The following is a 12285-nucleotide window of genomic DNA, read 5'->3' as shown; positions in this document are numbered from 1 at the left end:
GTCTTCACCATTGTTCTACATTTAGAAAACTAGAACTGTGAGTAAACTCACTGTAGAATACCCCCCACTTACGAGCCTGTCATCATATATTGTCATATGTAAGGGAATAAGTTGAATTATCCTCCCTTTGAAACATCAGACCAGGACTACTTTACTTCATGCACATCTTCAGGTGGCATACTGCAACTGTGTAACGTTTCATCAAAATCCATCACACTGTTTAGGAGGAGTTGCACTTACAAGACACATGGACAGATGGATGGATGGACAGACTGACGGACGGACAGACAGGGTGATTCCTATATACCCCCCCATACTTTGTTTGCAGGGTTATAATAATCAAAATACAGAAAAGCCTATGAATGAGTAGGTGTGTCCAAACTTTTGACTGACAGTGTGTAAAATTTTCCTTTAAATATTATGAGAGAGAGAGAGAGAGAGAGAGAGAGAGAGAGAGAGCGAGAGAGAGAGAATAATACACGATTGCACGAAGATATGAAGTTTATCTTCGAGTGGTGAACATATTCATGAGTGAGCAAAGCAAACAAGTGATGAATTTTTCTACATGAGAAGATAAACTTCATATATTCGCACCACCGTGTAATGTTCTTTATATTATATAGACTAATCCACAAAAAATAAATAAATAAATAAATAAAGCAAGTCAATCAAAAGAACTTTAATTTTGAACTGGTTCACCATTTTGACAACGCACATCTAGTCAGTGGGAAAACACTGGGAGTGACGTCATCGGAGTGAAATATCGAGAATGATGATACATACAGGCCACTTTTTCGATGGAATAAAAACATGTATTCTATTCCCTTCTAGCAGGTTTCATTCATTTGGTTTGATAGCATGCAATATTGTTAGCATATCGCTTATCCTACGTGTATTACGCCACTCTACCCAGTGGAGAATGAGCGTTCAATATGGTTTACGATATTGCATGGTTGTCAAGACATGATGTCACACGTCAGAGCTGATGCAAATATTCAGTCAGAAAGTTTTCTGCTGCGCATGCGCAGAAGCATTTATTTGTTCGTCGGCGGTGCCCGCAGTAAACTCTCACAGTGAATTGAAAATGCCATAAGATGCATATCACACGTAAAATGTCCACGCTAGCGAGCGACTGTGACAATCGGTAAACACACAGGGTCGCCAGTAAAATCTATAATTGTTCCATTGAATGTGTATGTATTATAATAATAATATTGGCTGGCTTCTTTTTCATGGTATATCAGATATATTCCATTCAGCTAGCATTATACTGAATGAGTCGAAGATGAGCTCAGTATCATGCTAGCTGAATGATATATATCTGATATACCATGAAAAAGTAGCCAGCCATATTATTTAATTATGTCACTCAGATCCGCAACATATTTCGTATGAAAAATGCGAGTTTTTCAACACGAGAAAGATAAACTTCATATCTTCAAGCCAATGTGTGATTTCCTTTTTTAAATTTTTTATTATATTGACACTTTCACAAACAAAAAGTACCCAAATTTATCAAAAACAATTCAGCGATTTCCCCGCAAGTGATATATAGAGATTTTCATGGTTTTGGTTCTCCATGTCCCAGTTGTAGTTCACATGGAAAATACAAGTGGCATATTTCCCAGTAAAACACTTGTGTCCATATATATATATATATACACACACACACACACACACACACACACACACACACCAAATAAATAAATAAATAAATAAATAAATGCAGTCCGGTTTCCCCCAAAAGTGAAAAGGGAGAGAAATGCATTTAAAGATTCCATTCCAAATCCATTGAAGGACACAAACACATCAACTGGCTCAAAACGACTGACTTAAATTGCAGCCAATTTAATATTATAAATTAAAAAATGGTATCATGAAACTGTGTCCATTTTTATTCATAGTCTATCATTTTCATGCCTCCGCCACCATAAGGTGCAGTAGGCATTATGTTTTCGGGTTGTCCGTCTGTCCGTCCGTGCATGCGTCCGTCCCGAAACCTTGTGAACGCGATATCTGTACCATATATGTGTACTTTCCCCCCTTTCCTCTCTCTCTCCACGCTGTTTGCACTGTTATTGGAGATGCTTTAATCTCATTGTACATGTGTATAGTGACAATAAAGGCATTCTATTCTATTCTATCTCAAAGGCTAATGAAAGGAATTTCACCAAACCATTTGTGCGCTTTGGGACAACCATGAACTGATTAGATTTTGAGATCAAAAGGTCTAAGGTCAAGGTCACTGTGAGGTCAAATGCCTGTCCGAAAACCTTGTGAACACAATATCTCCAAGGCTAATACAAGTAATTTCACCAGGTCGAGATTACTGTGAGATCAAATGTCCATCCTCAAATCACAACTTAATAAGGCGTGTAGTCTACCAGGCGGAGGCATCCCTATCGATGCCGTTGGCGTCGAGTTCTATCTAGTTTTTTAAGTTAAACACTAGCATTTGGTAAATTGGCTCCTTATCTACCTTTTTTTTTTAAAGAAAACATTACTACCCCTAAAGAAATCAATATGGAATGTACATCAATATACAGTACAGTGAAGAGGAACCCTGATGTGGCGTTCTGCTGTTGTAGCCTATCCGCTTCAACGTTCAATGTGTTGTGCATTCTGAGATGCTTTTCTGTTCACCATGTTTGTAAAGAGTGCTTAATTGAGTTACTGTACAGTAGCCTTCCTGTCAGCTCAATGCAGTCTTCTTCTCTGTTCTCTCTCATCAACAAGATGTTTCCAACCACAGAACTGCTGCTCACTGAATGCGTTTTCTTTTTGTCACGTTCCTGTGTGAACTCTAAAGACTGTTGAGTGTGAAAATTCCACGAGATCAGCAGTTTCTGAAATATTCAAACCAGCCTCTCTGGCACCAATAACCTTGTGAAGGTCAAAGTCAATTTTCCCTCCATTTTGATGTTTAATGTAAACAATAAAGCTCTTGATTTGTATCTGCATGATTGTATACATCGCGCTGCTGCCACATGACTGACTGACTGGATGAATGCACAGGTGTACAGGTGTTCCTAATAAAGTAGACAGATAACGTGAATATACAGTCCACTACCGTTCAAAAGTTTGGGGTCACCCAGACAATTTTGTGTTTTCCATGAAAAGCCACACTTTTATTTACCACCATAAGTTGTAAAATGAATAGAAAATATAGTCAAGACATTTTTCTGGCCATTTTGAGCATTTAATCGACCCCACAAATGTGATGCTCCAGAAACTCAATCTGCTCAAAGGAAGGTCAGTTTTATAGCTTCTCTAAAGAGCTCAACTGTTTTCAGCTGTGCTAACATGATTGTACAAGGGTTTTCTAATCATCCATTAGCCTTCTGAGGCAATGAGCAAACACATTGTACCATTAGAACACTGGAGTGAGAGTTGCTGGAAATGGGCCTCTATACACCTATGGAGATATTGCACCAAAAACCAGACATTTGCAGCTAAAATAGTCATTTACCACATTAGCAATGTACAGAGTGTATTTCTGATTAGTTTAAAGTGATCTTCATTGAAAAGAACAGTGCTTTTCTTTCAAAAATAAGGAAATTTCAAAGTGACCCCAAACTTTTGAACGGTAGTGTAGCTTACTTTATCTGTGTGTGCGCTTTGGGTACCTGAGTATCTCTGCCTGCAGAGACACCATATCCTGAGAAAACAGGTAAGGAGGGTTGCTAACAATTACATCAACAGGACTGCAGCTTCTCAGTGTCAAATCAGCATCTAAGAAGAAGAGATACATATACACATTTGCATACTGCATACAGTATTATTCTATCCACATTCACTGGATATAAGCAATCGTGTGCTCTGATTGGCTACTCTACTACTAGGCTATCAGCTCATATACCGTGAGTAGAGAAAAACAAAATGGTAGAGCGTGTTGCTGAACCAACTGAGGACAAAATAAAAACTCTATTCGAAAACAAAATCCTAAAAAATACAAGAAAAAGCAACAAAATATGGAATACAAGTATTTGATGGTAAGAACGTATCTTTTTTTTTTCAAGAATTATTATGGCATTTTTCATAAATTCTACTGTCATTTTGCTGGTTTGTTTACATTCTAAGCATTCTAAGTTTTTATTGATTGAATTTGCAAAAAAATACAAATAAAAATGCTCTGTTTCTCAAAATCCAGTGAATGTGGATATAATCAAACAATTATTCCACTCAATCTTGTTATACATAACTTATAGCCAACTCAGTGCGCCGTGCCTCGTCAGCTATTAGCTCATGTATGACTCGATTTCGTGGAATAACTTAATTGGCAAAGATCTTTGCACTAAAGCACCTCACTAACATGCCAACTGACCTTGGAAGCCCTGACAACACAATCAGCCTGAGCTCCCTAGTAATGAGGTTATTAAAGGTGACAGAACAGAATAATATACAGTAACAGAAGCAGCTGCATATTTCTTTGTAATTTCAATGCTTTGGCAATACTGTAACTGCCATAACTGTCACTCCAATAAAGCACACCGAATTCAGTTGAACTGCAGCCAGAGAGAAATACAGAGGAAGAAGGAAATACAAGCACAACATTGTTTAGATTAGATTAAATTAGATAGAACTTTATTGATCCCTTTGGGCGGGTTCCCTCAGGGAAATTAAAATTCCAGTAGCATCATTACAGGATAAACAGAGAATAGAAATAGAGAAAAACTTCTAGATAAATTAAATTACATATTTGCATATACAAATATAAAAAAGAATAAGATGGGGGGGGGGGGGGGGGGGGGAGTCCAACAGAAGAGGTATTGCACATTATATTGCACATTTATATTGCACATTGTCCAGTATTGCTTTTTGTCAGGCTAGGCTACTGCTCCTTCCCGTCCTCTGTCCTCCTGTTACCCCTCCTCCCCCCCAGAGAGGAGCTGTACAGTCTGATGGCATGATGGACAAAGGAGTTTTTAAATCTGTTAGTCCTGCACTTGGGAAGGAGCATTCTGTCACTGAACAGGCTCCTCTTGTTGTTGATGACGGTGTGCAGAGGGTGACTGGCATCGTCCATGATGTTCAGTATTTTGTCCATAGACCTCTCCTCTGCCACCGTCACCAGAGAGTCCAGCTTAAGACCAGTGCATAGGACACTGTCCTCTTCCACAAAGAGAACGATTCAATAGTACATATTTAATAATGATCAGATCATTACTTTTCTCAATTTCAGTGAAATAGCGTACTTCTATTTAAACAAAAATGAATATAAAATAAAGTTAACAGAAGTATTGGGAATGCGCATACTGCATTCGTTCGTTTTTCGTTTCAAAATGAAAATGGGAAAGCAAGGAAACAGCTTTTTATTTCATTCATTCTTTTTTTTTGGCACACACTAAAACACACCAAAATAAATTCCCACAATTTTTATATTTATTCAATCACTGACTCACTTTGAATTCTTTCATTAAAAGAATGAAATGTTTCACCACACAAAGTCTAAATCATTAAACATTCATGAATCCAAATCTGAAAAAGTCATGTTTCAGCATAAACTTTAATATAAATATATATTTATATATTTTTAAACCTTGTAACATCAGGTATTTTATCTTGTGAATAAAGACATATGAATGAATGAATGAATGAATGAATGAATGAACAGATTTGACTTGACAAATTGTGACTGGAAACCTGTTGCAAATGTGCCATTTAGTTAATGTAACTGATCCTGCCAGCCAGCCTGCTTGCCACGTTAACTGAAACACTATCCAACATCAGATAACACATAGCATTCAACAACTGCACTCAATACATTTCGAGTCATCAAGATATTCTTAAACTGCAGCAGCTGGAAAATATACTACTGATATTTTCACTTGCCATGTCATCACCTTCTTGTTATTTTTAAAAAGCACACATTAATCCAACAATAATAGGCGGTACGGTGGTGTAGTGGTTAGCACTGTCGCCTCCTAGCAAGAAGGTTCTGGGTTTGAGCCCAGCAGCCGGCGGGGACCTTTCTGTGTGGAGTTTGCATGCTCTCCCCATGTCTATGTGGGTTTTCTCCAGGTGCTCCAGTTTCCCCCACAGTCCAAAGATATGCGGTTAGGTTAACATGGGGCTAGAGCCCTGCACTCCCGCGGGAGTGCCGCGGGACTCGCGGGACCCGCCGCAAAGCAGTGCGGCGCGGGACAATTTTGAAAGCTCATTGCGGGCGCAGGCGGGACCGGAAGTGCACATATGCGCGCGTGGGCAGGAGCGGTGATAAGCTGCAGTCCCGCTAACTAAAAATATGTTTGAAATAAAATTTATAAATTATTAATTTATGTCTATCATATATAATTTGTGCTGGATATTTTATTTAGTATTAATAAAAACATTTTAAGATGCCTAAATTTGCAGAGAGAGTAAGATTGCCAGATTGAGTGAGGAATGGCATCTTAAACTTGCCATTGATCACCCTAATGGGAAATCCTTTGATCACGCTAATGACTCGCAGTTCATACCCAGCTAGCAAGAGAACCATGAGTGAAGTGATTTACTGCTTGCGCTAGTCTACAACTTTAATCAGAGAGACAGGTTACACAGTGACGGTAGGCTTGACTCAATGCTATCCCAGAAATCCTTCCTGTAATATGCAAATTTGGCTGTCCAATCAGAGGCGGCCAAATTTGCATATTACAGGAAGGATTTCTGGGATAGCATTGAGTCAAGCCTACCGTCACTGTGTAACCTGTCTCTCTGATTAAAGTTGTAGACTAACTCAAGCAGTAAATCAATTAACTTCTCTTACTAGCTCTGCTTTGCAATTAAAAAAAAACAAAACATTGGTACAAAGCAAGCCCATTCACTTTTTTATGCTGATCAGAGAATTACAATGGTTTCTCATGTGATAAAAATGTGCGATTCGCGATTAAATATTTTAATCGCTTGACAGCACTAATTATTATTATTATTATTATTATTATTAGAGACACTACATGCTGAATTCAGAAACAAGGTAAACAATAACAAACGTGAACGTGAGCTGTAGATATTTATGCTCAAATCCACTCAAAGTAGGGGGCGGGGCACCATCACGCTGTGTCAAGACAAGAACTTTCCTGAGAAATAACGCGAACGTCTGCATCGTGCAGGATTTGCGGGCGGGAGCAGGACAAAATATGGCAGGCGCGGGCGGGAGCGGGACTGAAAATCATAATTTTTTTGTGGGCGCGGGTGGGAGCGGGACTGAAAATCATAATTCTTTGCGGGCGGGAGTGGGACTGCACAATGCGGGCACGGGCGGGAGCAGGACTGAAAAATCCGACCCGCGCAGACCTCTACATGGGGCGGCCTTGGGCTGAAGTGCCCTTGAGTGAGGCACCTAACCCCCAACTGCTCCCCGGGCACTGTAGCATAGCTGCCCACTGCTCTGTGTATGTGTGTGTGCTCATTGCTCATTTGTGTATGTGTGTGTTCACTGCTTCAGATGGGTTAAATGAAGAGGACGAATTTCACTGTGCTTGAGTGTACATGTGACAAATAAAGGCTTATTATTAATAATAATAATCCATATTAGCAACACACCAGGCTGATAGGGTACACAGTCTCCACCAAAAGTATTGGAACAGTAAGGCCAATTCTTTTGTTTTTGCTATAAACTGAAGGCATGTGGGAAACGAAAGCTGAAATTCTGATCTATTGTCTCATTCATCTTTGGATCTCAAACCCAAGTGTCTTCAATCCATCCATCTGTCCGTCCATCCATCCCGATCAATTATTCAATTCGTAAAACTTTTCAATAATCAAAATGCAACAGGTTTCAGACATCACTTACTTACCTTTCATTATATCTAAATGATAAACTTCCAGTCTGTCCAAGAGCCCCAGTCTAGTACAAACAAACAAACAAACAAATAAAAAAAAAATCATAATTATTTGCATGAATGAAACATATTTTCTCTGACAGAAACTCATATGGAGTATATTACTGTTTTACGAGTGTTTACTATGGCTTTACTGTGGTACACTGTGGTAACCTCTGAACCATGAAAGCAATGACATCATGACCATGACATTAGCATGCTATTAATGTGGTCTTTATGCTGACAGTTAAGTAACTCTTACGACACTACCACAGGCTGGTTGAAGGACATTGCTATTGGGTTGAAATTTGATACTAAAGAAACCCCACTGCTGAGTTTCTCTCCCAAATTACCATTAAGGTTGGCTCGTATAAATTCGCTCGCAAGGATGAGCTTTCATTCTCTTACAAGAAGACAAGACTTCAATACAATGTTTCATTCTGGCATCAATATCAGCTTATCTGCTGTTAACAAAGGCCTTGAATTGTTGGATCAACAACACTAACAGTAGCAGTAACTGCTTCACTGATACATCCATAACACAGGCAGTGTTCAAGGAGGTCTGTTTTAAATATCAGCAGGTGTAATAAACATGAGGGATTTTTATGTTTCTTGATTTGAACAAAAGGGCTGGCAAATGAATTCTCAACCCAAGAATGGACATTTTCCGTTTGTAGAAGCTGGGATAGGCTCCAGCTTGCCTGCAACCCTGTAGAACAGGATAAGCGGCTACAGATAATGGATGGATGGATAAGTTTTCCATCATAGACATTTTTAACCCTTCCACTGAACATCTCCAGCGGCCTCCAGAGCTCACCATGGTCCCGGTGTACTCAGTAAAAAGGACTCTGTGTCATATATGCAATTCTTACACAATGGATCAAAATTAAAGCTAAAAAGAGTACTGTAACTACAAATGTCTAAAACTCCACGTATATTATCTTTAAAGTTTAGTTGGTTGAGGTGTTTGCCAGAAGTTACAAGTACAGGTGTGTTTTAGATCTAATAGTGATCCATTGCTAGAATAGTGTTGTGATTCAGAATTCAATCAATTTGAGAATTGATTTTTGTTTAAATCAAGACTCAAAATACACCTTTACTTCCGTCACTCCAGCCTACCCAAGAACTCAGTCATGTTTATCCTCTTGAAATGCTCTTAATGTGGTTGCTTGATTTTAAATTTAATCTATTTATTTTACTTGATTTTATCTATCTATTTTTATCTTCATGTGTTTTTTTAATTTTCATCCATTTATTTAGATTATTGATCTTTTACTACTGACCCTTACAAGATGTTTTAATGTCATTTAACGTAGCCATGACCTAAAGGTTAGAGAAGCAGCCTTTGGCCCAAAGGGTTGCTGATTTGATTCCCAGGACCAGCAGGAAAATCCATGGCTGAAGTGCTCTTGAGCATGGCACCGAACCCTCAACTGCTCCCCAGGCACTGGGTATACTGTATGTGTGCTTGTTGTACATCACTCTGGATAAGAGCATCTGCTAAATCCATTATGCAATTTAATATATTTTTATTAATTTTACACTGATAGGGTAATTTAATTTTTTTTTACTTGCCGGCCGTATGTTTTATTCCTTGTATTCTTTATTTGTAAAGTGTATTGGGACCATGCTGCATGGTGTTTCTGCACTTTAAATTAACTGACTGACTGACTGATTGATTGATTGATTGATTGATTGATTATAATGGTCCCAATATCAGGAGATCTTAAAGAGGCTGCACTCACCTGTCTGCATTTTCCTTGGTGAGACGCACAGCTGCCTGGCTTTGATCCAGTGCAACTGCCTTGAGCTTAGAAACAACAAACACCACAGATTATTATGAGACATACAGTGTCTTGTAAAAGTATTCATCCCCCTTTGTGTTTGTCCTGTTTTGTTGCATTACAAGCTGGAATTAAAATGGATTTTTGGGGGATTCACACCAATTTAATTTACACAACATGCCTACCACTTTGAAGGTGAAAATTGTTGCTTCATTGTGACACAAACAATAATTAAGATGAAAAAAAAAAACAGAAATCTGGAGTGTGCATAGGTATCCCCCTAATCAATACTTTGTAGAGCCACCTTTTGCTGCAAGTACAGCTGCAAGTCTCTTGGGATATGTCTCTATTAGCTTAGCACATCTAGCCACTGGGATTTTTGCCCATTCCTCAATGCAAAACTGCTCCAACTCCTTCAAGTTAGATGGGTTGCATTGGTGTACAACAATCTTCAAGTTATGCCGCAGATTCTCAATCGGATTGAGGTCTGGGCTTTGATTAGGCCATTCCAAGACATTTAAATGTTCCCCTTTAAACCACTCCAGTGTAGCTTTAGCAGTATGTTTAGGGTCATTGTCCTGCTGAAACATGAACCTTCATCCTAGTCTCAAACCTCTGGCTGACTCAAACAGGTTTTCCTCCAGAATTGCCCTTTATTTAGTGCCATCCATATGTGGCAGCGGGGGCGTGGCCGAGCGTCGGTCTATGAATGGAGGGCAGAGTCAGGGAAGGTGAGTGGTCGTGCCACTACACCTGTTGTCAATTAACATGTGTTTGTGTGTCTCCTTCAGTGACTGCGCCCGATAAAAGGAGAGCGAGAAGGGGAGGTCGGCGCCGAGGGCTCGTTGACAGCCTGTATGTGTATGTGCGCGCGTGTGAGAAAGTGAGAGTTGTTTGGAGCCCTATGCTGAAAAGCAGTAAAAATAAAACCCCTCTTCAACGCAAACAGCCGCCTGCCGTGCTTCTGTGCTCCACCCACACCTGAATCTCGCTATAGTGGTGCCGAAACCAGGGACGAGTGCAGAAGGGAACAGCCCCATGGAGTCCTCGCCGTTCAAGGACCTCATGCATGCCCTCGCCACAGCCCAGCAGAACCAGCACCAAGCGCTGGTCGCCCTCTGGAAGGAGCAAGAACAACGGTTAGAAGCCTTGGTGCTGGCCCAACAGGAAGACCGCCACGCGTTCCGGCACCTGCTTGCGTCGGCGGGGCCCACGACCGCCACCAGAGCGGACCCTCCCCACTTCACCCTAACGAAGATGGGTCCGCACGACGACCCGGAAGCCTTCCTCGCGCTCTTCGAGCAGGCAGTGGAGGCATGGGGTTGGCCGGTGGACCAGCACGCGGCGTGCTTCCTCCCCCTGCTGACGGGCAAGGCGCAGCTGGCCGCACTGCAGCTCCCCGCCGGCAGCCAGCTCATGTATGCGGACCTACGGAGAGCCATCCTCCAGCATGTTGGCCGCTCCCCAGAGCAACAGCGGCAGTGCTTCCGCTCGCTGTGCTTGGAGGAGGTCGGCTGGCCGTTCATGTTCAGGCAGCAACTCTGAGATGCCTGCCGGCGGTGGCTGAGGGCAGACGACTGCGCCGCCGAGGGAGTGATTGACCTGGTGACACTGGAACAATTCATCGCGCGACTTCCGGAAGGAACGGCGGCGTGGGTCCAGTGTCATCGCCTAGCGTCACTGGACCAGGCGATCGAGCTGACAGAGGACCACATGGCGGCAGTTCTGACGGCAGGAAGGTGTACCTCCTCTTCTTCTCTCTCTCCCCCTCTCCCTCCCGTCCTCACCCCATTCCCCCACCGCGGAGGTGGGGGCCGGCTCCCCCCCAGCCGGCCTGGCGCACCCGCGGTGTCCTCCCGTTTCCCCCTTCCTTGTCTCTGTCTCCTCCCCCTCAGGTGAGTGATGTCCATAACACTGGTGCAGAGGGAGAGCCTGGGCCGGTGTGCTGGTGCTGCGGGGAGCCGGGACATCTCCAACATCAGTGCTCCGTAATGGAGGTGGGCGCGGTGGTCTGGGTCCCCGACATGCAAGAAACCGCCCTCGATCAGGCCAGAGCGTATCGAATACCAGTAAGTGTCCAAGGGGATACGTATCAGGCTTTGGTGGATTCCGGCTGTAACCAGACCTCAATCCACCAAAGCCTGGTGCAAGGTGAGACATTGGGGAGAACACGAACGGTGAAGGTGTTGTGTGTGCACGGGGATGTTCACAACTACCCTTTAGTGTCTGTCCACATTCTATTTCGAGGGGAAAAACATAGTGTAAAGGCAGCGGTCAACCCTCGTCTCACCCACTCGCTAATTTTGGGGACTGATTGGCCGGGGTTTAAGGAATTAATGATGCACATAGTGAAGAGTGGATCCTGCCATAATTCAGCTAGGGAAAGCCCCGGAGTGGCATTGGCGGGAGAAGCTGTCACAGAGCCATCTACGTCAGCACCGTGTCAGGGCGATACGTGGAGTGAGGAGCACCCCGCCCCTCCTCCCTCTCTCGGGGCTTCCTTTGGGGATTTCCCATTACAGTAGTTGCGAGACGGGACTCTGCGGTATGCATTTGACCAAGTGAGAGCAATCGATGGTCAAATTCTCCAGCCAAATGCGACGCCGGCCTTCCCCTACTCTGCTACTATTAAAGATAGGCTATAATGAGTGATGCAGGACAGTCAAACTGGTGAAAAGATAACACAGCTGTTAATTCCAAAG

At 42.2% G+C, this 12285-nt stretch overlaps 1 protein-coding gene across 3 annotated transcripts in view; it reads right to left on the bottom strand.

Moving 5' to 3' along the window:
- hemk1 (HemK methyltransferase family member 1) overlaps positions 1-12285 on the bottom strand; it is a 44364-nt gene that overhangs the window by 15425 nt on the left and 16654 nt on the right. For 2 of the 3 annotated variants that reach the window (XM_060919553.1, XM_060919554.1), the window contains exons 6-8: positions 9545-9609; positions 7776-7825; positions 3627-3732 (exon numbers count right to left, since the gene is read on the bottom strand). In XM_060919553.1, coding sequence (XP_060775536.1) covers positions 3627-3732; positions 7776-7825; positions 9545-9609 — 221 coding nt within the window. Of the gene's footprint in view, positions 1-3626; positions 3733-4553; positions 5113-7775; positions 7826-9544; positions 9610-12285 lie in introns of those variants that run through there. The other variant, XM_060919555.1, reaches the window with a different exon arrangement.

The sequence above is a fragment of the Neoarius graeffei genome, chromosome 4 (genome assembly GCF_027579695.1).
Source record: "Neoarius graeffei isolate fNeoGra1 chromosome 4, fNeoGra1.pri, whole genome shotgun sequence".
Classification (NCBI taxonomy): Eukaryota; Metazoa; Chordata; class Actinopteri; order Siluriformes; family Ariidae; genus Neoarius; species Neoarius graeffei.
Note: the sequence above shows the minus strand (reverse complement) of the source record. Positions and strands in the feature narration are given on the sequence as shown.